Source organism: Podarcis erhardii, assembly GCF_964252035.2.
Source record: "Podarcis erhardii genome assembly, chromosome: 16".
NCBI lineage: Eukaryota > Metazoa > Chordata > Lepidosauria > Squamata > Lacertidae > Podarcis > Podarcis erhardii.
In genome coordinates, this window is record NC_138514.1 from 36987218 (window position 1) to 37014694 (window position 27477).

General features: G+C 51.6%; 1 protein-coding gene across 2 annotated transcripts; it reads left to right on the forward strand.

Moving 5' to 3' along the window:
- The first annotated feature begins 1823 nt into the window (after positions 1 to 1823).
- NUFIP2 (nuclear FMR1 interacting protein 2) lies at positions 1824 to 26868 on the forward strand. Of its 2 annotated transcripts, none has more exons than XM_081844156.1 (4): positions 1824 to 2788; positions 13705 to 15411; positions 20442 to 20474; positions 21909 to 26868. In XM_081844156.1, exons 1-4 carry the CDS (start codon positions 2521 to 2523, stop codon positions 21959 to 21961), a joined length of 2061 nt encoding a protein of 686 aa, XP_081700282.1. In that variant the 5' UTR covers positions 1824 to 2520; the 3' UTR covers positions 21962 to 26868. The 2 variants fall into 2 exon arrangements, with proteins under 2 accessions (XP_081700282.1, XP_081700281.1); XM_081844155.1 differs by lacking the exon at positions 1824 to 2788 and adding an exon at positions 2998 to 3097.
- Positions 26869 to 27477: the final 609 nt, after the last annotated feature.

Genomic DNA, 27477 nt, shown 5'->3' on the forward strand with positions numbered 1-27477 from the left:
TCGTGCGCCTCCCCTCCTGCTTTCCCCAAAGCAGCATCTCTTGTGTGGTTAAGCGTGCCTGCGCGCGCGTGCGCGTGTGGATCTATAAAGATCGCGTGGGGGGGGGGGAGCGGCTGCTTGGATGATCCACGTGTCTTTCCGGGAAGTGTCGCTCCTTCCTGATCCCAGCTCCGGTAGTGAGGTCATCGCCCGGATTTAGGGCATGAGACCATCCATTGCCAAGACTGGCAAAAGGTTGGTGGCTGGGGGGTGGAGAGGGGGGGCTCAGAACAAGTCACTCCTAGGATGGCAAGAGGGAGGGAAGCGCCCCCTGCCGCCCAAATCTGCGCCTGCAAAGTTTGGCGCGTCCGTGTTGGAAACGTGCAAATACTGAACGTCTGCATATATTGCCGCTTTTCCTCGCGCGTAAATGACGCGCGTTTTAAGCCCGCCTGCGCCTCTTTGCGCAAGAAAATAAAGTAGAGAGGGACTAAAATATGAAAGCAAGGGCTGTGCCCAACTGAGTAGACCCATGGAAATCAATGGCGCCTGGAACGTGCATTCATTCCGATGAGTCTACTCTGAGCAGAGCTCGCATTGGCTCCAACTCCAAGCGCAAGGAAGGCGCTTTCTAAGTTCACCCTGGCAACAAAAAAGGAAAGAGAGTTTCCAGCTGATTTTTTTTCTTGGAGAGGAGGAGGGATCAAAACAAGTTCAGTAAACCTGGGCCCTCGTGTTCATGGTGCAACGATCCTTTAACCAAGCTTCCCTGGGATTAAAGCCCCCCGGAACTCAGTAGGGGCTGACTTCGAAGTCGCCTCACCTCAACTTTGGGCTCTTAGGGCTGCCTACCCCGAGATCAGTGGGGTTTACTCCCGGGTAAGGAGACACACAATGCACACGTGACGGAGCAGGATGCGTGCTGAATTCTGCCTAGTCTGCAGGCATATACACAGTCGAAGAGCCAGCGGTCAGTGTCGGATTCAAATCCCTCTCTCAGCCACGAAGCTCCCAGGATGACCTTGGGGGTCAGTCCCCGCCCGCACAGGGTGGTTGTGGGGAGGAATTGAGGGGGAAGAATCAAGTATGCACCACCCTGTCCTCCTTGGAGGGAAAAAAAGGGATAGAAGTGCAATAGATAAATACAAATAATTAAATTATATATCACGTACACATATACATACATGTTTGTGTAAGTTATTTAAACTGTTTAATTACTGTACTGTATTTGTGTTTTACTTGTAACCCGCCCTGGACCTTAGGGGTGTAGGGTGGGTAATTAATAATGATGATAATAACAATAATAAATGTAAGTCTATTGGAGACGTTATTAGATAACAAGTGACCGATAAAGACCAAGTAATAATAAAATAATAATAATAACAGCATACACACGTGTACACACATCCACATCAGGATAATGTCCCATTCCCATTCTGGAATAAATATATGTGGTTGTGTGGATATATATAGAGAGAGAGAGGAAGGAAATTGACAAAACCCTGATCATTCCGGAAAAGGGAAATGGACAAAACCCTGATCGTGACCACAGAGGATTGCAAAACAGACCCGGATCCCTTTTCCTCTCAGGATCGCCCTGGGTTTCCTTGTTTTTGTCAACTTTCTATTCTTTCCTGCTCCTCCTTGCAGACCCAAGCGGCGCTGCGTCCATCCCGGCAGCCAGCAAAGCCCCGAAAGCTCCAGAAAGGGGCGGCGGGGCGGGCGAGGCGGGCGGCGCCCCGTCCGCTCCCAGCTTTCCACGTCTCCCTTCCTGGGGCCGGGAGGGGGCGGGCGGAGGGGGGTGGGGAAGCCGAAGGGGGCGGGGAGAACCCAGGCCGGGCTCGGGAGCGCGCGCAGCGGCGGCGGGGCTGCGGGCGAAAGCGCCTTTAGCGAAGCCAGAGCCGGATCGAGGGGAGCCGCCGCCGCCGCCGCCGCCACCAACGCCGCCGCCTCGCCAACGCCGGCTTGCCGGGGAAGAAAGAGGCGAGACTCCGAAGTGCTGACGTTGGATTTGGCCGGAGAAAGCAGCCCGGGAAGCCCAGGGGGAGAAAAAAACCTCGGGAAGGAGGACCCCCCCCCAGCCCGTGCCAAGAATGATGGTGCTGGAAGGAGGAGGGAGTTTGGCACTTGGGAAGTAATACCGGAGGAGAAGAAGGGGGCGCAAAAAACCAAAGGGGGGGGGTCTGGCTAGGGCGGGGCCAGCGAGGCCCGGAAGCTTCTTGATTGCTGGAGATCGGTTGTCAGTCTGCTTGGATTCCCCCCCTCCACCCCCCCCAGCTCTCTTTCCAGGCCGGGAGCGGAGCGGCAGGCGGGCTGGGTGGCTGGCTGTTGCGCGCCGCGCTCCCCCCGGCGGGCTGTGGGCAGGGGCGTCCGGGAAGCGAGCGCGCGAGCCGAGAGAGACTCCCCTTTTCCCGGACGGTGCAGCCAACCAAGGGAGGATCCGGAGAGAGGGGGGCGCCAGAAGGATCGGGGGTGGGGGGAGAGCCAGCCGCCGCCGCCGCCGCCGCCGCCATCATCATCCGGAGGCCCCGTGGCTTTTCAATGGAGGAGCAGCCCGGCCATCAGCCAGCACAGCAGCAACAGCAGCAGCAGGCGCCTCACCACCAGCCCCACCACCACCATTACTACTACTACAACCACAACCACAACCACCACCAGCACCACCTGGCCGAGGGCAGCGCGCCCGCCAAGGCCCCGCCGAAGGCGCCTTGGCAAGCCCTCAAGCATGAGCCCAAGCACGGCGCCGGAGGAGGAGGAGGAGGAGGAGGAGCAGGCCAGCAGCCCGACGCGCCCAGGAAGAAAGCAGCAGGTCGGCGGCCCAGGGCGCGCGCAAAAAGCCGGCGAGGGTGGAGAGGGCGGCGCCGCCGGTCGGGGGCGCACATATCGGGGCTGGGGGGGGGGAAAGCAAGGCATGCGGGCGGTTGAGAGGGGGGCCAAGCGGCTTGACCTCCGAGTTCTTTTTTTGGGGGGGGGGTGGGAGATCCCGGCTGGAGGTCTCCGGGCGTGTTGCGCGCTTTGGAGAGGCCGAGGGGGACCCTCTTGCCAGGAGGGAGGAAAAGGCTTTCTGGATATCGGATGGGAGCTGGCTGGTTTTTTTCGGGGGCAGAAGTAGATGGGGGTATGGATCTGGGCCTTTTTGGGGGGCGGGGGGAGAAAGCCAGACCCCGGGGTTTCCATGCTGCCTCGCCACCCCAGACCTTGAGCGGCGTCGGTCTCCCCACGGCTTGCCTCGGATGGGGCCGGAGAGGAGGGAAGGCAGCTCGTTCTTTGGGGACAAGAAGAATAAAAATCGGCTACCAGGAAGGTTTGGGAGGGGGAGATTCCCACTGGATCCCGGCCAGAACCAGGATGGTGGTGGGATTCGTGGTTTCTCATTTTTGGGGAGGAAAAATCAGATCCCGGATCAGAATCGGGAAGGCAGTAGAGAGGGTCTTTATTTGCTTTCACTTTTTAACAGGGTACACTCGGACCTTCACAACCTGAAACGTGGGAGCTGTTTTGGGGATGCAGAGAGAGAAATCCGATTATTTCTGGTGGCGGGCGCATTTCGTACCGCAGACACAACATTACACCTTTTGGGGGGAGATGAGGGAAATACCTGGGACCCCCAGTCCGAGCCAGGAGCGACCCTTAGTTAATGTATGGGAGGGGGTTTAGGGCGACCAAGAAGGGCTGGGGTCCCTCTGCCAGTTCCCAAATATCTCTTATTTTGCCGGGGGGTCGGGAGAGAGAGACTCTCAAGCCAGGACGGGGTTGGAGGTGGGGGGGGGGGCGAGTCGTGGGCAGGTGAGTGGGGGGCTGGGGATATGTGAACCATGGGTTGGGGGGCTGGGAATGATGGCGTGTGTATTGGGGGGGGGTTAAATGTGTACTTTTTTGGGGGGGGAGGCCGAGGCTGGCCTGGCTTAGGCCCGAGCGCGGTGCTTCTCCTCTCCTGGGGGAGAAGAGGGGGCTCTCTTTGGGGCGGGGGTCTTGGGCCTGGCTGGGCCCGGGAAGAGGCGGCGGCGGCGGCGGCGGAGCGCAGAGACCCGGGTCTGCCGCCCAGGCCTCCTCCTTTCGCGGGGCCGGGAGGGACCCCCTGCTCTCGAGGCCTGGCAGCCGGCGAGGCCGCCTCCTTCCCGGGCCTTCTCCTCCTCCTCCTCCGCCGGGGCCTTCGCCGCCATGTTGGGCGGGAGGCGAGCCGCCGAGACCGCCACCGCCCTGGCCTGGCTCGGGCCTAGATGGGCCCCGGCCGGCGCCGCGCCATTGTCCGCCAGGGTCGGGGGCTTGGGGGCTTGGGGGGGGCGGCGGCGGGAGGATGTCTGGAAGCAACAAGGGGTTTTGGGGGTGGGGGCGCGGGATGGAGGAAGGGGGCTCCCTTTGGGGGAGACGGGGTTGGGTGGGTTTTTAGGGGCGCAAGGCAGACCGGAAAGCCTGCGAAGGACAGGCAGGGGTTTTTTGGGGGGGGGGGCTTTATTAAGATGATGGTTGAAAGTCTTGCCTCCCCCTCCCCTGCAAGGGATTTGGGGTCGTGTGTTATGTTCACCCGGTTTTGCCCTCCTAACAACCCTGCCAGGTAGGCTAGCTTGGAAGAAGAGGTGATTGCTCCCAAGGTCACCTGGTTAGCGGGGGGGGGGTGATTTTTGAACCCCGTGCTTTTAACCTGCAGCAGCTTGTTTTCTTCTAATTATCAAAAACTTCTCCCTAATAATAATCTCTGTCGTGCAAGCGGAAGGGAGCTCCAAAGGTCATCTGGTTCAGCCTTGGCTAACGTGGTTGGGGCTGATGGGAGTTGTAGTCCAAAACATCTGGGGGGGGCACCAGGGTGGCCAAGCCTAAGCAAAGGGGAGCCCACCACCTCCCAAGATGGATTTGTTCCATTGTTGTTACTACCCCACTCATAGGACCTTAGGGGTTCTTACTTGCTGTATTTTATCCTTGCAAAAGCTTTGCAAGGATGCTGGGTATGTGTGTGTGTGTGTGTGTGTGAGAGAGAGAGAGAGAGAGAGAGAGAGAAAGATTTGCTTCTTGGCTGATTCGAACCCAAGTCTCCTAGACCTAGTGTGCCACTTGAGCCACAGTGCCACAAGGGCTTCTGTTGTGGAAGTGTCTGGGAAGATTTGTGTGGGTTCCAGAGCCCCCAAATGCATAGCAAGGACTTGAGCTGTGGGTACCATGGGGAGAGAGGCAGATGTTGGACAGAGAGTGTTTAAAGCCCCTTTACACCAGTCGAACATCTCACCCATCTTAACCTCCCCATCTCCCCCACCTCCCAAAATGCTGGGAGCTGTGCTCTGATAAGGATGTTGGGGGTTGTAATTCTGGGAAGGATCTCCAGTGGTCCTCAGCACCCTTAACAAACTACAGTTCCCAGGATGGATGTGACCCTTAAGCAGGGCCAAGGGATGCCTCTTCCTGAAATGTTTTGAGCACTAACTGCCTGGAAGAGTGGACAGTTCTGGGCCAGATCAGAGGAGTTTATGGCCCCCTGGAAGTTGCTGGGCTTCCTATAGCCAGTGTGCAAATGGTTCGGGGATGGTGGAGCCGTGGTCTAGCAACATCTGGAGGTCTCCACGTTCCCCTTAGATCAGGCATATCCAACAGGTAGACCGCGATCCACTGGTAGATTATGGGGGTGTCGTAGGTAGATCGCCACCTCCCAGGTCTATTCCCGCTCCCCCTAGAATAGCTCAAGAACTTTGATTTCCCAAAGAAAGCTCAATAACTCTGGTCCATCCTCCAATGACAATGGCCAGATCATTGCTAGTTTTTTTTAGCACTGTGAGTAGATCGCAGTCTCTTGGAAGTTGGACATCCCTGCCCTAGATGAAATTCCTTTGTAGGGCACCTGCTTTCTTCAGCTGAGGCAACCACTTCCCATAGTATTTTTGTATGAAAACATGAATGCTTAAGAAACAAACCCAACCCTCAGTTATGTCCCTCAAGCCAATACAGTATGGGGCATTTCCTATTAAAATCATTTTGGGGAGGATGTTGGCCAGATTTTGCGTGGTCCAGATCTTTACCCTGCAGCTGGCAAAAAACTTGAATGAAACCTCCCTGCGTTCTCTTCATGGGCGTTATAAGTGACCAAATCTGAAATAATGAGCCCCCAGACATGAAGTGTGCATGGTGGTCCAGGAGCCGTAAACTCCCCTCTCCCTTTTAGTGATCCATTAAAACCTTCCTTTCATGGATTGGAAGGTGTGAGGATACTGATGTCCCTGTTCTGTAGAAAACTCTCCCCATCCTGTCTCTCCAAATAAATCTTCAGTAAGTGGACAGAAGAGGACTTGTGGGGAAAATCTTTGATTTGGTTCCTCTCTTTCAGGTTGTTTTAGTCAGGAACCAGTGTGCATGCGAACACACAGATGGGTATTTGTATGAAATAGTAATAATACAAATAGCAACAGAAATTTATATATTGTTTATAGGTCAGTAACTCTTCACATGGTTCACGGTAACAATATTTAAAGGCGGCAGGTCAGGCAGAAGCAAAATTTGGTACCCCAAAATTTTGCAGCAGTGAATCTAATTTAACCTGAAGGTTTGCTTACAAAGCCAGGCTTGCAAGCCTCTTTTCCACAGCAAAATGTTAACAGCAGGACGACGCTCCAAAGACTTGGTGCTGCCGTTGAAAAGGCCCCGTCTCATCACCTTAGTACAGGTGTGGGGAACCTTTGGCCCTCCTGATGTTTCTGGGCCATGGCTCCCCTTATCCCTGACCGTTGGGTCTGCTCGCTGTGGGGGATGATGGGAGTTGTAGTCCAACATCGTGTGGAAGGCCGCAGGTTTGTCATCCCAAGGCCTTCACAGGTCGAAGACAGTGTAGGTTAAACAGATGCAATAACATTTTGCATCCTTGAAAGTTCTGGGAAGCTCAAAAGCTTGCACATCCCAACAGAGGGTCCACCAGAGATCATAGCTCTTATTCACGACATTCGTAACATTAATATTTATTGACTGTGCACAGTTCTGGTCGCCTCAACTCAAAAAGGATATTGTAGAGCTGAAAGCGGTTCAGAAAAGGGCAGCCAAAGTGATCCAGAGATAGAGCGAGACTCTTAGGAGGAAATGTTGCAGCATTTGGGGCTTTTCAGCTTAAGGGTGACATGATAGAAGTTTATGTGTTTATGCCCAGCATGGAGAAAGTGGATAGGGAAAAGTCCGTCTCCGTCCCTCATAACACTGAAATTCGTGGACACCCAGTGAAGCTGATTTAGATTTAGGACATGTAAAATAAAGTTCTTCTTCACGCAGCGCAGCGTCAAAGCTATGGAACAGGAGGCAGGGATGGCCACCGACCGAGGTGACTTTAAAAGACTAAGTGGTACCTCAGGTTAAGTACTTAATTCGTTCCGGAGGTCCGTTCTTAACCTGAAACTGTTCTTAACCTGAAGCACCACTTTAGCTAATGGGGCTTCCTGTTGCTGCCTCGTGATTTCTGTTCTCATCCTGAAGCAAAGTTCTTAACCTGAAGCACTATTTCTGGGTTAGCGGAGTCTGTAACCTGAAGCATATGTCAGTGTTTCCCAACCTGAAACGTATGTAACCCGAGGTACCACTGTATTAGACAAATTCATGGAGGAAGAGAGGGCTTTCGAAGGCGGCCAGCCCTGGTGGCTGTGCCGTGTCTCCATAGTTAGAGGCAGCAATGCCCTTGTTCTCAGGCCCTGCTTGTGGTTTTCCCACAATGGGCATCTGGTCGGCCCCAGTGAGAGCAGGATGCTGGTTGAGATGGGCCATGGGCCTGATCCAGCAGGCTCTTTCTTCTTGGGTTCTTACTCAGTTTATATCACACCATTCCTCCCAAAGGAGTCCAAGGTGGCTGGCTATTATTATTATTATTATTATTATTATTATTATATTTTCCCTTTGAGAATAGCTTCCTGTGAGGCACCTCTAAGCGATTTACAGTACTTTCATCTTTCCCAAATGCAAAAGACACCCTTCCCAGGCCTCTTGACCTTTGTAATGTTGCATCAAAGTTGGAGGAGATCCTCTCCAGAACAAACATCTGCCATTTTCCCTGCACACATCACAGATTTCCCCCCATTGATCTCCCACACTGCCACTGGACCGTTGTGGCCACATAACTGCTGCATTTGGGGCTTGAAGTCTCTTCTCTCTCTCCCCCCCCCCCCGGACTCTCAACATCCGTGAATTCATAGTCAACCCTGGCACCCTTCGTTTTGCATGAAAGGAGAGGGTGCTGCCATGCCTGCAAGTCATGGGTGCACCCCTGGCTTTCAAACTGGGTTCTGGGGCTCATCAGAGGTGGCAGCCCTGAAAGCCAGTGTTTGTCCTCTCCGGACAGCTGGCTCTCTGCGCTGAGATGCGGTTCGGATGTGTTCTGGGCCGCACCCTCGGTTTAGTGGGGAAACCCCACACTGTTTGGATTGCACCCCACAGAATGCGTCCTAGAATCATTTGCAGCGCGCTGAGGTTTGTAGCAGGTCTTTGGTTTCCTAAATAATATTATAATAATTATTTATTATTTATATCTCGCACATCTGACTGGGTCTCCCCAGCCACTCTGGGCGGCTTCCAACCAAATATCAAAAACAATACAGCGCCAGACATTAAGAACTTCCCTAAAGAGGGCCACTTTCAGGTGTCTTTTAAAAGTAAAATAGTTGTTTATTGCCTTGACATCTGGTAGGAGGGCGTTCCACAGGGCGGGCGCCACCACCGAGAAGGCCCTCTGCCTGGTTCCCTGTAATCTCACTTCTCGCAGCGAGGGAACCGCCAGAAGGCCCTTGGTGCTGGATCTCAGTGTCCAGGCTGGATGATGGATAAATGCAGAAGTGGTTCCAGTTCTCTGAAGTTTGAAAACCAGTGGAGAAAAGATTGGCGTCTTTTCCCTGTGAGATCCTTGGAATGTTTTCGGGCTCCCAGCAGCCAGCACGGCCAGTGGTCATGGATGGAGGTAGTTGGAGTCCAGTGGCATTTGGAAAAAGGCCACAGCTCAGGGCTGGAGTATTTGTTTTGCATGTAGAAGGTCCCAGATGCAGTCCTTGGTATCTTCAGGTCAGACTGGGAATGAATCCTTTCTGAAGCTGGAGAGCTGCTGCCAGCCAGTGCAGACAGTACCAAGCTAGATAGACTCTTCATAAGGCAGTTTCCTATTTCAATCCTTGATTCAGAGCCATCAGGTCTGGAAACCTGCTGCATTTTGAGGGGAAAGGGCTGTAGCTCGGGGATGGGGGAGGGACACAACCTGTGTGGCCTTCCAGATGCTGTTGGACTCAAAACTTCCAGCAGCCAGAATGGCCGGGGATGATGGGAGTTGTAGTAACATCGCAACTTGGAGGGTCACTCCCGCCCTGCACAGGCCTCCAGGCAGTTTTAGAAACTATAGAGTGGAAAATCTAGGAGTCAAATTTCTCCTGGGACCTGAGTGGGCACCAAACAGAACGTCTAGTCGCCATTTTGGTGGGGAGTCAGCAACTCTTTATTTATTATTTTGATAAGCAGGTATTAATTTGCAATTGATGTAAGCGACACATTGTTAGTATCACATTTTTAGCAGAAACGGTTAACGCATGTTTAATTTGGTGTTGACAATAAAAACACTGGTACCGTACTTCAGTTTTCAAAACACTCTACTCTTTATTGTTAAACTCTTCGACATATTGTCTATGCTTAACACTTCGAGGCTTCAAAGGGCCTACATTTCCGTAATCCTGGAGTGTCAGCCAGGCGCAAAAAATGGCGCCCAGTCTTTTTGAGGTGCTTGCAAATGGAGAATTTTTAGGCGCCAAATGCGCCTGGCACCCTGCTAATTTCGAACCCTGCCTCAAGGGCGTCTTCTGTTTGTGTACTTGGAAAATCTGGACCAGAATGTAAAATAATAATGGGCGGGGTTTTGGTGCTCCTGGTTCCCAAGCCCTGCATTTCTGAATTGTGGTGTCTGTTTGGTGACTTTCGAACTCGCTGCCACAGGAGGTGGTGACAGCCCGGGCATGGAGGGCTTTAAAATAGGATTGGACAAATCAGTTGAGGGGAGGGGTATTCATGGCTTAGCCATGATGGCTACTCTGCCTGCTTCTAAATCTCAGTTATGGGAAACTGCAGGAGAGGCAAGGGCTCTTGTGCTTGCATCCTGCATGCAGGTTCCCCACAGGAATCTGGCCGGTCACTGTGAGAACAGGACGTTGGACTAGATGGGCCTGATCCTGGTAGTTTTCTCTCCATAGGTTCTTAAGTTTCTTATCGGTTCATCACCTTCCCCCAGTGCAACACTGCTGTGCCCGTGTGCCTTTTCTTTCTCTCTAAACATTTCTAAAGAACAGCAGTGGCAGAATAAATATTAACAGGAAGAAAAGATCCTTCGCCAGTGAGTCTCTGTGCGCTTAGCAGTTTCCAGGCTGTGGAAATGGCAGGTGCCCTGGCCTAATCCACTTAAAGTTGGAGCTGGGAGCAGCCTCTGCTGCTTGAAGGTGTTTTGTCCCCTCTCTTAGTCCGTAGTTCTTGGGATGGACCACTTGGGACGGTGGTGAACGGGGGGCAGCTTGTATCATCAACTCATAGCTTTCTCTTGTATTATAAGGCTATAGTTACATGCAGAAAATTAAGTGTTAGCTGCTTGACGGTGGAACAGACTCCCTTGGAAGGGAGAGGTTAGGACTAGATGGACCTTGCGATCCTTTCAAACTCTACAATTGCCACAGAGATCATGGAATCGTCGAGTTGGAAGAGACCCCAAGGGTCATCTAGTCCAACCCCCTGCAATGCAGGAATCTTGTGCTCAACATGGGGCTCAAACCCACTGCCCTGAGATTAAGAGTCTCCTACTCTTACCAGCTGAACTAAAATAAGGGCTCGTCTTGCAGTTCCAGTTTCCCTTGTGCCTTCGCATGGTATTTTTATGTGGGAAGGAACTGGAAAGCATAGGGCATGGGTGCTTTCGAACTGCTGGTTGGCAGGAGCAGGGACCAAGCAACGGGAGCTCACCCCGTCATGGGGATTCAAACCGCCGACCTTCTGATCGGCAAGTCTTCTGTGGTTTAACCCAAAGCGCCACCCGCGTCCCTGCTCCTGCCAACCTAGCAGTTTGAAAGCATAGGTACCGCTCCAGAGCGAAGGTAAACAGCATTTCTGTGCGCTGCTCTGGTTCGGAAGCTGTATGCCGGTATACCCGGAAGCTGTATGCCGGTTCCCTCGGCCAATAAAGCGAGATGAGCACCGCAACCCCGGAGTCGTCCGCAACTGGATGTAATGGTCAGGGGTCCCTTTACCTTTACCTTTAGGGCATGGGTAGGCAAACTAAGGCCCAGGGGCCAGATCCGGCCCAATCGCCTTCTAAATCTGGCCTGCGGATGGTCCGGGAATCAGTGTGTTTTTACATGAGTAGAATGTGCCCTTTTATTCAAAGTGCATCTCTGGGTTATTTGTGGGGCATAGGAATTCCTTCATTCCCCCCCCCCAAAAAAAATATAGTCCGGCCCCCAGAAGGTCTGAGGGGCAGTGGCCCCCTCCTGAAAAAGTTTGCTGACCCCTGGCATAGGGGCATATCTCAGGGGTAGAGACCATCCGCCTGGCAACCAGAAGGCTCTTGGTTCCATCCCTGATGGCATCTCCAGTAAACACAGTGCCCATGGATTTACTCTGCGCAGGAAAGCTCCCCGCATAAGCCTGAGGTCTCCTGGGCATGGGCTGTGGCTCAGCTGTGGAGCATCTGTTTTGAATTCACGAGGTCCTAGGTGCATCCAGGAACGCAGGAAGCTGCCTTGATCAGAGCACACAGAGAGTTGGTCTGCCTAGCTCAGTGCAGTGGGTTTCAGGCAGAGTCTTCCTACCTGGAATGGATATTTTTTTTTTTTTTTTTGTTTGGGAACAGCAGGGCCACGTCTCAGCACCAAAAGTTCCCCGTTTCCATCAGTTGGGAGGTTTTTGGCATTGTGCTTGGCTCAGCAGAGTTGTGCTCCCACCTTGTTAGGGGAAAAATAAGTGGGGGGAATCTCTTGAGTCATGTTGAATTTTGGAGCAGGCAGACGTTTCCACCCACTCCGGAACTCAGCATAAGACAAAAGTTCTGCCCCCAAGTTCTCTGCAGTCTGCGGGGAATCTGTGAGCCCCATTGCTAGAGGGCTGGAGATGCAACTCCCCCAAAAAAACCCCCAGTTAAAAACAAGCATTTAAAAACATTAATCAAGTAAAAATAGTGATAAGCTAAAATACACATGAAGGCGTTCTGCGTTTCTGGATAGGCATGCCTAAATGAGCATGTTTTGAGCAGTTGCTGAAAAGTGCAGCAAAGGCGCCTGCCTGGTGTCAAGTGGCAGGGAGTTCCAAAGTGTAGGGGCTGCCACACTAATCCTTACAAATGTGGAACGGGGATTGTGTGGCACCCGTAAGAGGGCAGCTTCTGCAGAGCGAAGCTGTCAAGTGGGCTTATATGGGGCAAGGAGATCTCTGGTCCCAAGCTGGCAAGGATGTTGTCTGCTAATATTAATGCCTTGAACTTGGCCTGGCTGCAAGTGGGCACGCAGCGCAGATCTCTGAGCACATGTGTCGTGGGTCTCACTTCGGTCAGCAACCGTGCTGCAGCATTTTGCATTGACCACAGCTTCCAGATCAGGTGCAAGGGAAGCCCTACGTAGAGTGCCTTGCGGTAGTCCAGGCTTGAAGTCCCCAGTGCCTTTACTACTGTGAATCTGTTTGGTTTGGCACATCCACATTGTGTGGTCCATTGAGGTCCATGCCCCTATCATACGCCTCCCCACTGTGCAAATGAATAAATAACAGACTTACATGGGTACTGAGCACATAGATTGGAGTGTTTGGTATTCTAACAGGAGGAAAAGCAACTTTTAGCTCCTTCATGTGTAAGAGTTTGGGGTTCTTTATACCCTGTTGTGTGGTGTAGCAGTTATTGTCTGACTAGGATCTCGGGGAGCCCAGGAATCTCAGTGGGTGACCTTGGGCTACAGCCGCTGCCTCTCAGCCTAGCCTGCTTTGCAGGGTTGTTGTGGAGATTAAAGGAGGAGAGAGATAACCACATATGCTACCATGCCGCAAAGAAAAAGGTGAAATAATCGATCGATTATTTTTTGTGGTAACCCACCCTGGCACCTTAGGGTGGAGGGCAGGCACTGTATCATTCTGCACCCAGGTATTCTTGAATACACACAGACAAATAATAACAATAATATTTGATGGGCTGAGTTTATTTAATATGCTGCCTTTCCCCTGTGAGTCTGACCCAACCAGCTTACAGCCAGTGTTAAAACTCGGATATATAATCTGATCACCAAATAGCACCTTAAACCTAGGTTATGGTTGCCATAAATGTAATGTCTAGATGCCAGGTTTTTTCACATTGGAAGTATTAATAATAATTCCATTTCTATACCACTTTATATTTTAAAGTACAAATCTCAGTGTGGTTGACAACACACTAGAACATCAAATGAAACAATACAGAATAAAACAAATTCAGGCTTCCAGGGCAGTATTTCAGATCCATTTTGTTTTACCCGTCTGCCAACCTGACATCCAGGGATCTTCAAATGGTTGCAGTTGGACCCACGCCAGTCGCAAAACGCACCTGGTGCCTGGCTAATTTCTAACCCTGCTTCCAGCAAGTGTCCCCTTGCGGGCGATGACCGCGGTGAGCCTCCAGGCGCAGAGGCAGTCTACCCCCAAAGTCCCAGTTGCTAGCGGGCAAGAGGGCGGTCTAGGTGGGACATGAACGCAGCGCAGCTTCTGACCTTAACGCTTCTGCCTCTCTTTTCCTCCTAGGCTACGGCGAGCTCAATGGCAGCGTCGGAGAGCGGGAGTCCCCCCCAAAGAGCTTGAACGGGGGCGATGCTGCGGCCAGCCCCATTTCCCGGGTCCCCAACGGCAGCCAGACCCCCGGGGACCCCGCCCTGGCGCTCAAGCAGACTGTGAAGGGGAGCGGTGCCTTCGGGAAACTGGGGCTCAAGCCCAAAGGCTTTGTCCCCAAAGGGGCCACAGACAAGAAGCCGGAGAAAGGCTTTGAGGGCCGGTCCCCCGATAAGCCTGAAGCCCTCTGTATCCCCAACGGCATGGTCTCCACGGGGTACATCGCCAACGGCTACGTCGCCAGGGGGGCTGACAACGACGGCAGCGGCTCGGAGAGCAGCTACACCACCCCCAAGAAGCGGAAGGGGCGCCGCAACAGCGCCAAGGGCTGCGAGGCGCTCAGTCTGGCGCAGGCCTCGCCGCACGAACCCTCGGCCAGCACGGCGGCCTCGAAGCAGGAGTCCGAGGGCGGGGAGGTGAAGGCGGGGGGCCGGGTGGACGCCCCCAAGCCGGCTTGGAAGTGCGAGGCCGGGGGCTTAGGGGCCGGGCGCGGGAAGCCGGGCGACGTGCCACCGCGGAAGAACTCGGACGGGAAGGCTGGCGCCGCTGCGGGCAAGAAGTTCGAGGAGCGGCCGAAGGGCAAGCACGTGCCGGCAGCCTCCTCCAAGGAGGACTCCTGGACGCTCTTCAAGCCTCCTCCCGTCTTCCCGGTGGACAACAGCAGCGCCAAGATCGTCCCCAAGATCAGCTACGCGAGCAAAGTCAAGGAGAACCTCAACAAGGCCGCCGTGCAGAGCGCCTCCTCCCCGACCCTCTCCTCATCCTCGTCTTCGTCTTCGTCCTCCTCCCTGTGTTCGTCGTCCGCCGCCGAAGCCCAGGCGCAGCCCCCCGGCCGCCTCTCGCAGGTCCCCATGTCCGCCATGAAATCCGTCACCTCGGCTGGCTTCTCCAACGGGCCGGTGTTGGCGGGGGCCGACCGGGGACCCCAGCCCCTCCTCGTGCCCGGCGGGGTCCTCTCGGCCTCGGAGGCGGGGCCCCTGGACGTGGTGGGCCTGGGGGGCGCCCCGGCGGAGCCTCCACCGCCCAAATCCAGCCTGTTCATCTACCCGTCAAATATGCAAGCCGTTCTGCTCAGCGCCACCGCGCAGGCCGAGCCGCCACCGCCGCCTCAGGCCAGCCAGAAGAGCCTGGGCGACATTTTCCAGAACCAGTGGGGGTTGTCGTTCATCAACGAGCCCAGCGCTGGCCCGGAGGCGGGGGCCAGGAAGTCGGCAGGCCCCCAGGCCGTGGAAGTGACATTTCAGGGGGAGGGCCCGGCCGCCCTGGCATCCCCGGGGGCCGAGGCGGGGCCCGAACCGCCCGCCTTCCCCAAGGCCTACGAGCTGGACAAGCGGACTAGCCTGCAGCTGCCTGGCAGGATCCTGAAGCTGGCGGCTGCAGGCGAGGCAGTCGGCGGCAGCGGCTTCCTCTCGGAGCCCCTTCGGCTCGGCGGGCAGTGCCAGGCCGAAGCGGGCGGCACCTTTGTTTTCCTGTCCAAGGACTGCCACGTAGAGAGGCGCCTGGCCTCGCCCACGAACCATTTGTTAGTTTCCGCCAAAGAACTGAGGTGCCAGGGTGGCCTAGGAAGGAAAGAGAGTTGGGGTGATTTTGACCTGAGGGCGGCCGTTCTATATCACACTCAAGGTAAATCTATATCCTCGTTGGCATCCTGCTTCAGCCTCCGGTTCTGTCTGGATTTAGTGCGGGATTGGGGAACTGTTTTTTATTAACGGGGGGGAAAGTAAAGTAAAAAAAGGCCTTTTACAATCTCAAAGGACGCAGCACGAAAGGAAAGTGGGCTGGGAGGGAGGAGGAAAGAAACCTCACTTGATTTTGGGGCGCTTTTTGTCAGGGGGAAATATTGAAGTGGGCGGGTGTTGCAGTGAAAAACAGCCGTGCGGATGTCAGAAGATAAATGGTTTTATAGATCATGTGTCTGGTTGGAGTGTTGGTCTGAGAAAATGGACGGTTGTGGCATCTCGCTTCCTATTTGAGGCTGCTATAGCATTGTTAACATGCCTATTTATTCATTTTTTATTTTCTCCCCTGCCCCTTTGTATTTGTGTGTGTGTGAGAGAGATCCAACACTGTCCGTCCCTCGATTCTCCTGCCCCATGCCATTCCAACACCTGCAGCCTAAGGATGAGGGGAAAACACCTGTTCCTTTCCTATCCAGGGGTTGCGTTGCGCTGTTAGTTCTTTATAGGCTGCCTTGCAGACCCCCCAAGACGGCCCACCATGCAGTGGAAATTGTACTGTAGCTTGCAGCATCTCACAACAATGTGTTCGTTGTCCCATCCCAGTGAAAACGTTAAGAGAGGAAGAGTAGAAGTACGTAAGACAGCAGGGGCTCCTCTTTTTCTGCGTCCTCTTTCTTTGCAAAGAAAAAAGATGTGAAAATAGGGGTTGCTGTGTTTTGTGGCACCCCCCAGGTCTCACAGGAGCGACAGTGATTTCCAGGGGGCAGAGCTCACCAATGGTGGGAGCTGCTTAGGTGCCCAAGTGCTGGTGTGGGGAAAATCTGGTTCTAAAGTTGTCATTTTAAGGGGGTCCAGGACAAGCCTCAGTAGTGTAAGGGGGGGGGGAGTGGCAGTTTGCTAAGGGCCCCCCCCCCCAGCTGTGGAGGTGGCCTCGCTGCTCTCTTATGGTGGCCTCTGCCAACCTGACAACATTCTGGGTGTTTTCGACTACAACTCCCATCAGCCCCACCTGGAAGGAGGTTTTTTTGGGGGGGGGTGTGGAATGGCGGGGGAGAGCCTCGCTTTCTCTTGACGCCCCCTTGGGCACCTTCGGCTGTCCTCTTCCTTTGAGATTAGGGAGGGGGAGCCTCGGGCAGCCCCTCCAGGCGCCGCCAGACTACAACTCCCATTTTTCCCAAATGTGATTTGGAGTCCCAGCACCTGGGGGGGGCATGCAGGTTCCCCACCCCTGATGTCATCCAGTGCCAGATAGGGGCAGAGGGGTGCTTCTGGGAAGCTCGTTAGCGGGGCAAAGGTGTCAATCGTCTTTTTGAACCGCAGCAGCTGGTCCCATAAGGTAGACTGCGTCCAGACGTGGAGGTTCTCTTCTCTGGCAGCAGAAACGGGCAAGGCTTAGAATTGTAGCCTTGTAGAATTGGGAGGGACTGTGAGGGGCATCTAGCGCATTGCAGGAATCTCAGCTCCAGGTCCCCCATCCAATTTTTGAAAACCAGACCCTTCTTGGCTTTGCAAAAGTGCTAGCCGGTTTATGGCTCCACCACGAACAATTTTTGCAGATTGGGGGCTGTAGGCAGGGGTGCCAGATGTTTCTGGTCTCCTGGCTCCTTATTATCACTGTCCCTGGCTTTTCTGGCCACTAGAAGTTGGAGTCCTGTCAACATCTGGCATAATGGAAGCTGTTAGGGAACAAAAAGAGAGTTTGGGAAGAGCTGTGACTCTTGCATTGCCTCCTTCCGACTCTGCCATTCTGTGAATGGATCTAAGCTCGCCACATCCGCTCTTTTTCTGAACTGCGTAGTGATACGTTTTTAATGAATATCTGACACACGCAAAAAAGGAGGTGGGTATTTATAGCAACACTTGAGGTGGTTCAGAGTCACGGGGAGAGGTTTCCATGTGGAGCAGGCCTTGACATTAAGAGAAGGGCCTCCGCCCGACGTCAGAGCACCCGCTTTGAAGGTTCCGGGTTCAATTCCCGACGTCGTCTCTTGAAACCCGGGCAGTGTCAACAATGCTGAGCTAGGCTCTGTTTAAGGCAGCTCCCTTTGTTCCTCTGAGACGCCACCTTGGCACCTGGGTCCTTCCCAAAGCGATGCTTTTCGAGGGCATCCGCCAGGCCGAGCCCTTGGCTGAAGTGCCTTGTGTCTCGACCGTCCCATTGGGCAGAAGAAGCTGCTGCCTGATAGCTGAGCAGGCTCTTTATGAGTAAAGCTGCCCAAGGCAGGACCCTGTAGAGGAGGAGGAAGAGGAGAAGGCTTCCTCTCCAAATCTCGGGACAACGCAGGCTGCTCCCCTTTTAACAGGCTGGTCAGAAATAAAATCAGAGCACTCCGCTTTTGCTGAGTGGTGTTTTGATGCCTCCAAGAGGCGTGATCACTCTTTTAAAAATATATATAAATTTTTATTAGTTTTTTAACATACCATTTTCAACAATAATTCAACAGACTTTTGCATCTTATTCAATTTGTTGACTTCCATCAGTCCTGTCTGAAAATTCTCCAATCTAATCTCTTAGGATGCATTTCTTACTTTCCCTATTATATTTAAAACTCACGACCAATATCTATCTTTTTCTACTTTGTAACACTTCGTATATTTCTCCTTACAAAACTTCTTGTAGTACTACCAGTGTAATTTGTTGGTTACAATTGCTCTTCAAATAGTTCGTATACTTCTTCCAGTCTTCTGTAAATCTTTGGTCCTGCACGTTTCGAATCCTTCCTGTCGTTTTGTCCAATTCTGCTTAGTCCATTAATTTCGTCTGCCATTCTTTTTTCATCGGAATTACTTCTGGCTTCCACTTCTGGGCTAACAAGATTCTTGCCGCTGTTGTTGCATATAAAAACAGTTTAACATCTTGCCTCCAAGAAGCGTGATCACTCTTTTGCCCATCTACCCCAAGCTTCTTGACTCTGACCAGCAGCAGCTTTCCAATCTTTCTGGGCTGGATAGATTGGTCTCAACTAGGGCCAGGGCCATTTCAGTACAGGTACCTCGGGTTAAGTACCGTATTTTTTGCCCAAAAGGCTCACTTTTTCCCTCCTAAAAAGTAAGGGGAAATTTGTGTGTGTCTAATGGAGCGAATGCAGGCTGCGCAGCTATCCCAGAAGCCAGAACAGCAAGAGGGATTGCTGCTTTCACTGCGCAGCGATCCCTCTCGTTGTTCTGGCTTCTGAGATTCAGAATATTTTTTTCTTGTTTTCCTCCTCCAAAAACTAGGTGCTTCTTATAGAGCGGAAAATACAGTACTTAATTCGTTCTGGAGGTCCGTACTTAACCTGAAACTGTTCTTAACCTGAAGCACCTCTTTAGCTAATAGGGCCTCCCGCTGCCGCTGTGCCACCAGAGCATTATTTCTGTTCTCATCCTGAAGCAAAGTTCTTAACCTGAAGCACTATTTCTGGGTTAGCGGAGTCTGTAACCTGAAGCGTATGTAACCCGTGCTACCACTGTACTGGCCCTGACTTGGTGGAACGCTCTGTCACAAGAGACTAGGGCCCAGTGGGACTTGACATCTTTCCGCAGGGCCTACAAGACAAGACAGAGCTGTTCTGCCTGGCCTTTGGTTTGGACTCAGTCTGACCCTTATGTTTCCCTCCCCTTATGGTTTTGATCTATGGGCTATTATTAAAATGAGGCTGCAGTTTAAATTGTGTTTTTAACCCTTATTTTATATTGGTCCCCCCCCCCCATTATGTTTTTATTGTTATTTTACTGGTGTTAGCCACCCTGAGCCCGGCTCTGGCTGGGGAGGGTGGGGTATAAGTTAAGAAGAAGAAGAAGAAGAAGAAGAAGAAGAAGAAGAAGAAGAAGAACAAGAACGCTCTGGCCTGATTCAGCAGCCAGGCCCTCTTCCCAAGTTCTCTCTTTCTAATCTGCAGGAGATAGAAAGTGTGGGATAGAGAGGGAAAAACCAGCCAAGGTGGAGAGCTTTCGGCTCTCCTGACATCCTTCCAGGGGCCAGCTTTGGTCGCAGTCGGGGATGTGGCGGCAGCTGCAGTCCAGAGGCTGCTGAGGTTCCCCCTCTGCCACTCACAGGTTGTGGCACAAATGGAGCAGCTGCTCAGAGATGCTCCCCAGAAGGGCGGGAGGTGCCACACGGTTTCTTCCCACCTAGTCCTGTGGCCTGATCCAGCGCCAACACCCCCCCCCCCCGTTTCTTAGACCCGGGCCAGGAAGTTAGTAGGTGTGGGTGGTTCAGCCTGCAGAACGCCATTTATTCAACGCCTCTTCCTTTCTCGAAGCGCCTAGTCCTCAAGGTTCCAGAAAGACTTGGGGAAAGGGCGTTTGTGTGTCTTTTTCTCGCCATGCCTACATTTCCCTGCATGGCAGGGGGTGGCACTAGGTGATCCACAGGGTCCCCTTGGACTCTGATGATTCTGTGGGGCATATGGGCCAAGGCAGCCTTCTGCAAACTGATGCTCCCTGGCTCCGGCTGGACTCCCAGCACCCATAATCTCTGGCCACTGACCATGCCAGCTAGCAGGAGCTGGGAGCACCAGGATGGGCTGGAAAAGAGGGGTGCCAGTTTTGCAGACTGCAGAATTGGGGTCCTCTCCCTTTTCCCCACCCCAAATAATAATAATAATAATAATAATAATAATAATAATTTATTATTTATACCCCTCCCATCTGTCTGGGTTTTCCCATCCACTCTGGGCGGCTTCCAACAAAATATTAAAATGCAATAGTCAGTTAAACATTAAAAGCTTCTCTAAACAGGGCTGCCTTCTTTATCAATCTTGTGTGTTTTTAACTTTTTAGATTGCTTTCCTCTGGGCAGGTGACCCTTTTCTTCAAGACAAACCAGAGAGCCTTTAAGTGTAGCTAAATAAAAGTGGGTGCTTGGTGTCTCAGGAATCCTGTTGAAATTCGGGGGGGGGGGTATTGCTTGAAGAAACATCTTTTTGTCGAATGCTCCACAAAGATCTGAATCTGAAATACTTAACTTTCCCTTCTTCTCTCTCTCCACAGAAATGGAAACAATTTGTAATTTGAAAAAGCAAGGTAAGAATCTCTTGAGGGCCACGACATCTGCTTTGCATCTGCCCCGCTGCGAAGGAAGGGCCGGTTAATTTTTTTTGTGTAGGGGGAGTTGTGTGGAAATTCGGCTGCTTATGGTGGGGGACTGTGGCCTTCCAGCATGACCAGTGGGCAGGGATGCTGGGAATTCCAATTCAGCAACATCGGGAGGGCCACTCCATTAAACCCCCCCCCCAATAATTTAACCTCAAAAACAGCCCTGTGGTGTAGATCAGGCTGAGACCATTGGGACGCTCAGAGGGCTTCCTTTGCTTGTATAAATTTGAACCCAGGGATGATGGGATTTTTTCCAAGAGGGAGAGAGACTCCGTCACAAACCAATGTTTGGGAATTCTCCTGGGGGAGGTTCCATTGTTTAGCTGGTTTTAAAAAGCAGAAGAGGTTTGCAAGAATAATGATTTATCAAAATGATCAATCCAAACCATTAAATGAAATCATTTGAAACACAGAAAATGATTAAAATCAGGACTCTGCTGTACAGCTGCAAATAAAACGTTTTAGGTGTGTTGTAGAAAAAAAAGTAGCAAAAGTGCCATTATACAAATGTGACAATAGATGGCGATGGTGAGCTATGCCAAATTCAATGTATTTTTCAAAACGTTTTTTAAAAAAGCATTTTCGCAGGGTTTTTTATACCGTATTGGCCCGAATGTAAGCTGCACTCCCCCCCCCCCAATTCCAATAGTGAAAAGTTAAAAGTGCGGCCTATATTTGCGACCTTACGGTTTCGCTGCTATAGCAGCTGCCCACGAGGGCTGTTGGGGGTGCAGGACGACAACACCCATCCCGGCTGCAGCTCCCAAGCCTCCCCTGAGTAAGGAAGGGGGGGAAGGAGACCGCCAGCAAAGCGGAAAAATAATAATAAAAAATTAAACTGCAAAAAAAGAAAATGGAACACATGTCAACACGTCTGGACAGGCTTGCCTACAGAAAAATGCTTTCAGCAGGCGTCAGAAAGAGCATGTGGGGATATCAATTGGCAGGGAGTTCCAAAGATCGTTTTCCTACAAATGCAGAATGGGCCACCCATGTTTGTGCCGGTTCCACAGATCTGAGTGGGCATAGGCGGGGAAGGGGACCATGCGGGTAGCTTGTGCGCTTGAAGACCTGACTTGACGCTCGCTGTGTTGGGAGACATTTTGCACAGAAACATGTTTGTACCTTTAAGAACAGTTTTTGTAAGCTCTGGGCTAATTGGTTGCAGCTGGCCATGGCTACAAAAGGAGAAAAGCTGCAGTTTGAACTCTGCCTGCAGGAAAAACACCCACAAGCTTTGTTGTTTGTTTTGAAATAATTTGGTTTGGTTTTACACCAGTCTCATGGTGTCACAGTCTCTGTCATCTGCCACCAGTGAAAAACCCCCCTCTAACACGCTGTGTTTCTCTCCCCTTTCTCCAGACCCCAAAAGGATAATCACTTACGACGAAGCCATGGATTACCCCGACCAATGATAGGAGCCGCAAAGGGCCGCTGACTCTCTCGTCGCCGCCGCCACTGTTGCCTCTCTGCCGTGAGCCTCGCAGTTCCCCACACATCCAGGACAGCGGGTGGCTGTGGCGGCAGTTCTGGGGCGGCGAAAAAGGAACTAGAATCGCAGGATAATATATACAAATCTATATATATATATATATATAAATCTATATATATATATATAAATCTATATAAATCTATATATATTAGTTATTTTAAAACAAATTGAAAACAGGGGCCTGCGGGCACGGCGAGACTTTTCACGTGGAATTGGCAGAGACTCGCGTTACGGGATTATTTAAAACTTCGGTTCTGAGTCCTCTCCACTGCCCTCTCCCCTTACAAAAAAAGACTCCTTCTTTCTCTCGCCACCGCCCTGTTCGAAACCGGACAAGAATTCTTAACGGGTAGAGACACTGCCCCCCTCCTCACGGTTCTGGACATCTGCAGGAGAAAGGGGGGGGCCTCCAGCTGTTTTCCCGCCGGGAGTCTGCAATCGCCGACGACACACTAAGTCTCCGGGAAGACCCTCTGTTTTCCTCCCCTTGCGCCCTGATGTTTCCCTCTGTTGCTTTTGGTTTTATGGAATCCGAAAACTGCAGGGTCACTTGGGGGAGGGGGCTCAGGGGTTCTCTTTCCCCCCACCCCACCCCTTGTCGAAGTGAAGGTGTGATATGGAGAGGAAATCAGTCTTAAAAATCTCTGCGCCTTCCCCTCCACTCTCTTTTCAGGGGAAACCAAAAAGATGCTATCACTACAGTCGTGTCATCTGCACACACCTGCCGTTTTGGTTATGATGGGTTTTTTTTGGGGGGGGGGAGCGTGTCATCTTTGACGGCCACCGTCCAAAACTTTACAGATCGCCAGGAGAGTTTTTAATTTTATTTTAAAGAAGCGGTTCAGGAGTTTGGGGTTTTTTTGGGGGGGAGAGGGAACGATGGCAAAGGCGGGGGTGTTTAAAATTGCCGTTCCTGCCACTTGGCACTGTATCCCCAGGAAGAAGCCAGCGAAGCAGTTTGTTCAGCCTATAGGTACTCTCTTGAGTTTTTCTCCCCCGGATGATCCTTTCATTTTTCCCGTTCTCTGTCAGTCCTCTGTTGCAAAGCTGGAAACGTAAGGAAAATGTGATTTCTTCCCTCCGCCCTTTGCTAACTTTTCCAAATAACGCCGGGGTGTGTGTGTATGTGTTTACACACATTACAACTCCTATCTGGGAATTTGTTTTTCTAAAAGGAAAAAAAAAACCCCACCAGGCCTTATCTTTTACTATTTCTCTCCCCCCCCAGCTCATTTCCCTCAGGCAATTAATGTTTTTTTTATGGTCTGACATCAAGAGGCCTGTTCTAATGGATTTCCGCTGTCTGTATTTTTATTTTCATTTTGATCTGGGCTTTGCTTCTGCTTCCCCCCTCACCCCGAGCTTTTCACAGCAAGAGCAGAAACGGAAAGAGGTTGCAAGTGTGGCGTCAAAAGCTCTAATAAAGTCATTATTTTTTTTTTGCCTTTTGCAGAAATCCAAATTTGGGGGGTGGGGCTGGCAAGGGGGCAAGCTGTGGAGTTTGGCAAGGCGGTCGTGCTGTGATTTTTTGGGGGGAGGCACCAATAGGCAGGGGCCCCTCTTTATGTGAAAGGGTTGGCCCAAAAACAAATCAATTCCCGGGTGCCCCATGGAAGGGGGTCTGCTCTTCTGAGAATTCCCCAGAGTGGACTCAACAAAGATCTGGTGGTGGGGGGGGATACATGTTGCTTTAGTGTGGCCCATTTTTTTGGGGGGGAGAATAGGTGTTGAGGAGGGGGGCACGCCCCAGTTCAGTCCCCAGCCCTGCTCAGACCTCCACTGCCTATCCTTAAAACTACTGGTGTGTCCTTTTAAAATGCCTTTTAAGAAAGAGAGGGAAAAGCCCAACTTGGATCCTTCTGTTTCAAGTTGCTCTTGGCCAAAAAAGTAAAATAAATCTTAAAGTGAAGCCCCCCCCCTTTTTTAAAGCAATCACGTGAATTTAATAAAATTTCATAGTTGGAGTGTTAAACAACTGGTATAAAAATACATCTGTGAGTTTTATACAAATTTAGTTAGTAGAAGTGAAAAGGTTCATTCAGCAGCCAGAACCTTATTCCTATCTTCACACCAGGAAAGTAAAAGTCCTTTTCAGGGTACCGTTAGACATAAATTTCATTTCAGCCATAGATAGAAGTGTTAACTTCAAAGTCTTGGCTTGTTTTCTATAGATACTGGCTGTCTGAGAAAGGTGTAGAACGAAGGGAGATACAATGACAGCTGTACAGGGAGAGAAAGTCGACCCTCGCCTTGACAATGAACAAAGCAAATTCAAGTTTCCAAATTCATTACCAGTGCCGTAAGAGTTTCAATCAGCTTGGCAAGTGAAGCCCTTTTTTAAAGAAGGCTAGCTTTTTCTCCCTCCCCCCCCAAAAAAACACATTTTCCTAGATGTGTTCTTCCCTCCTTTTTTTTTTAACAGCTGCCTTCTCCATTCTGTTACTAAATTTCCACCCTTAAAATTAAAATAAGGCCCCCCTCAAATCCCAATGGGGGTTTGACCAGTTTCCAGCCCAGGCTGGTGTGTTGCTGCCTAGTGCTTTTCCTCTGATGCTCTGATTGGCCTCGTAAGATGTCGGGGGGGGGCAGTCCTCTTATTTGTGGGTGCCATGTTCCTGCCTCCTCCCCAAACTCCCCCTCAGCCTCCTTAAACCTTCCCATTTTTTGAGGGGGTTTTCTCTTCACAAGGTTCTCGACATTCTTTAATAATTAGAATTTAGTCTCTTCCTCCTCGGTTTTATATGTGTGTAAAGACGTGGGGGGGGGGAGCCCAGCGTGGGGAGCCTTCAGTCCTCCAGGTGTTGCTGAACTCCCATCAGCTCCAGACAGCGTGGCCAGGGATGTTGGGAGTCGTAGTTCGGCAGCGCTCAGAGGGCCCATTGCTCCTGATGGCAGCACATGGAAGGGATGTTTTTAATACACGGACCGGTCTTCTGCCGACCGGGCGCCTTCCAGATGTGCTGCGCTACGGCTCCTGTGCTAAACTGATGGGAGAAGTAGTCTGGAACATCTGGGGAAACTGGTGTGGCTTAACAAGAGCATTGTTGGCCCACCAACTCCCATCCTCCCGGTCCATCAGCTGTGCTTTCTGGGGGCTGATGGGAGTTGTAGTCCAGCAGATCCAAAGGTTCTCCGCAGCAGCCGTGCCGTAATCCAAATAACAGGCAAAATGTGTGCAAGTGTGACTCGCCGGTTCTTCCTCCGAATACAGCCCACCATCTTTAATAGGGGGCACGAGAGTCAAGGTTTTAGTGTCTTTTTCAACGCATGTGGCCCCCAAGGTGGAACTGCAACCCTATTCTTAGCTGCAGAGGAGAGAATTCATGTGCTATCTCCCTGCTTACAAGATGGCTTTGTGTGATGTGCCTGGAGGGGGGAGAAGGTGTTCACCCCCCCCCATTTTCTCTAAATCCCCTTCTCTCTGGTTGTCAGAATTTGGGGGAAAGGGGTGGGAATAGGACAGGATGTGGCCTTGCTGGAAGAGAGTGGATTTATCTATTGGACATTACCCTGGAAATATTTTGATCGGGGCAAGCAAATTCCTCGACGCCGTGGGGCACAGGTGTTGTGTTTGCATCGCAGCCGGATGCTCCTACGGAGATGATAAAAATGTACAAAGGAAGCTGTCGAGATGCTATTCCCTTGGCTAACCTGTAGAATCTTTTTAAAAAATAAACAAGTTGAGACTACTTGCACTGACAAGTTTCTAGCTTCCAGCCGGAGTTCTCCAGCTCTCATTTATGGCTCCGTTGATCTGCTTTGCCTACCGCCAGCTCTCCATCCCCCAATATGTGCAAGTCTATGGGAGACGACAAGATGTTGGTGGGGGGAACCCCAGACCTCTCTGTGCTGCATTGCTTGAACCTAGGAATTTGGTCGTTCAGAGACGGTTGGGTCAGGAAATTGCAAGGGCGGAAGGCTGGGCGCTTCACAGATGCTGGTGGGTGCATGGCAGCTGAGCAGCAACCAGGATGCAGCTGATTGGGCCACTTTCTAAACCAGAGTTGGCATTCCCATAAAGTCAGGCCCTTCTGTCCTGCTTGGTCCCCGAAGTTGCCCCACTAGCTCCTGTCTATCAGGCTTATTGTGTATTGCTAAGCCAGGTGTGTTTGTGTGTGTACTCTGTATCTGCCACCTGTGTGGCCAGGGAAGACGGGAACTGGTCCATCAGCATCTAGGAACGGACCACAGGCTCATCACCTCTGCAGCAGGGAATTTGCTTCTAGAGGAGAGAGGGGCAGTGGCGGGAGTCCCAGAAAGAGAGTTTGTGTGCTTACTACAAAACCGAGCCATCCCTGGTCTCTTGCGACACTGCAGACCTCTCATTTCCGAAGAGCAAAGGTCTTGGTGGCTTTTTCAGGCAGTGGCAAATATATCGATTCCTGTTGAGCGCCATACTTTGTACCTGGCTAGATTGTTCTCTTAACTCCGCTTCTCTTATCGGCCTTGATGGGTTTTTGACATCCACATCATTTTTTGGGGGGGGACGGGACGGGACGGGTCTCCACATTACATATAAGCTTTTGCAGATTTCCTGCCCTTCCCAGCACTGGCTGCCCTTTCCCGTTCAAGTGCTGGGAAGATAGTCCAGCCTGCTTAACACTCTTTTAAAATTACAAAATAGTTATCATAAAAACAAACTTTGTAGGTGTTGCGAATACCAAGGATGGGGGTGGGTGGGGTTTTTTTTGGGGGGGGGAAAGCTGCTGGAATAATTCCCCAGCCTGGTACCCTTTAGATATTTTGGACTACAACTCCCATCAGCTGCCAGGGCTGATGGGAGTTGTAGTCCAAAATGTCAGGAAGGCACAAGGCTCATTAAAAGCTTTTTATTTTTTATTTGCTAAGGGGTTCTCTTTTTGGCATATGAAGACGTTTCTCATCAGGCTGTGAGGTGCTGAACCTGCGAATCCAAATCTCTGCCAAAAATACAATAAGAGGGGTGTCTGTTAAGGCTTGCTTAAATTTGAAGGCTTCCTGGCCCTCAGAACACTGCTTTTGCACCAAGGGCTACCAAAGATGCCGAACTTTAAAAACAAAACAAAATGGCTCTCAAAATGCATTTAATGGCCACCACCGCTTTTGCCTGGGACCCTTGGAAACGGCTTGCTTATTGCAAGAGTATCAAAGGAACTTGGAAGTTCCCTAGCTCCTATTGACAAGGCTGCATTTCCCAGGGTTCCCATGGAGCTGTCAGTTTAACACAGTTTTTGAGCCTCCTGTGTCCTTAAGCAGTGCCACCTTTGCAACCCTGGGCGCCCCCACATTTATGACGACTGCTCTGGTGTGTGAAGCCCTCTTTGGAAAGTGTAGAATATTTCCAGTTTTCAGTGGGGGGGGGGAGTGGTGATGGGAGGAAGCCCCATAGCCAAATGCAATGAACCAGTCTAGCCTTGAATGGAGATGCAAACACATCCTATTGTTGTCATTCTTGGTTTC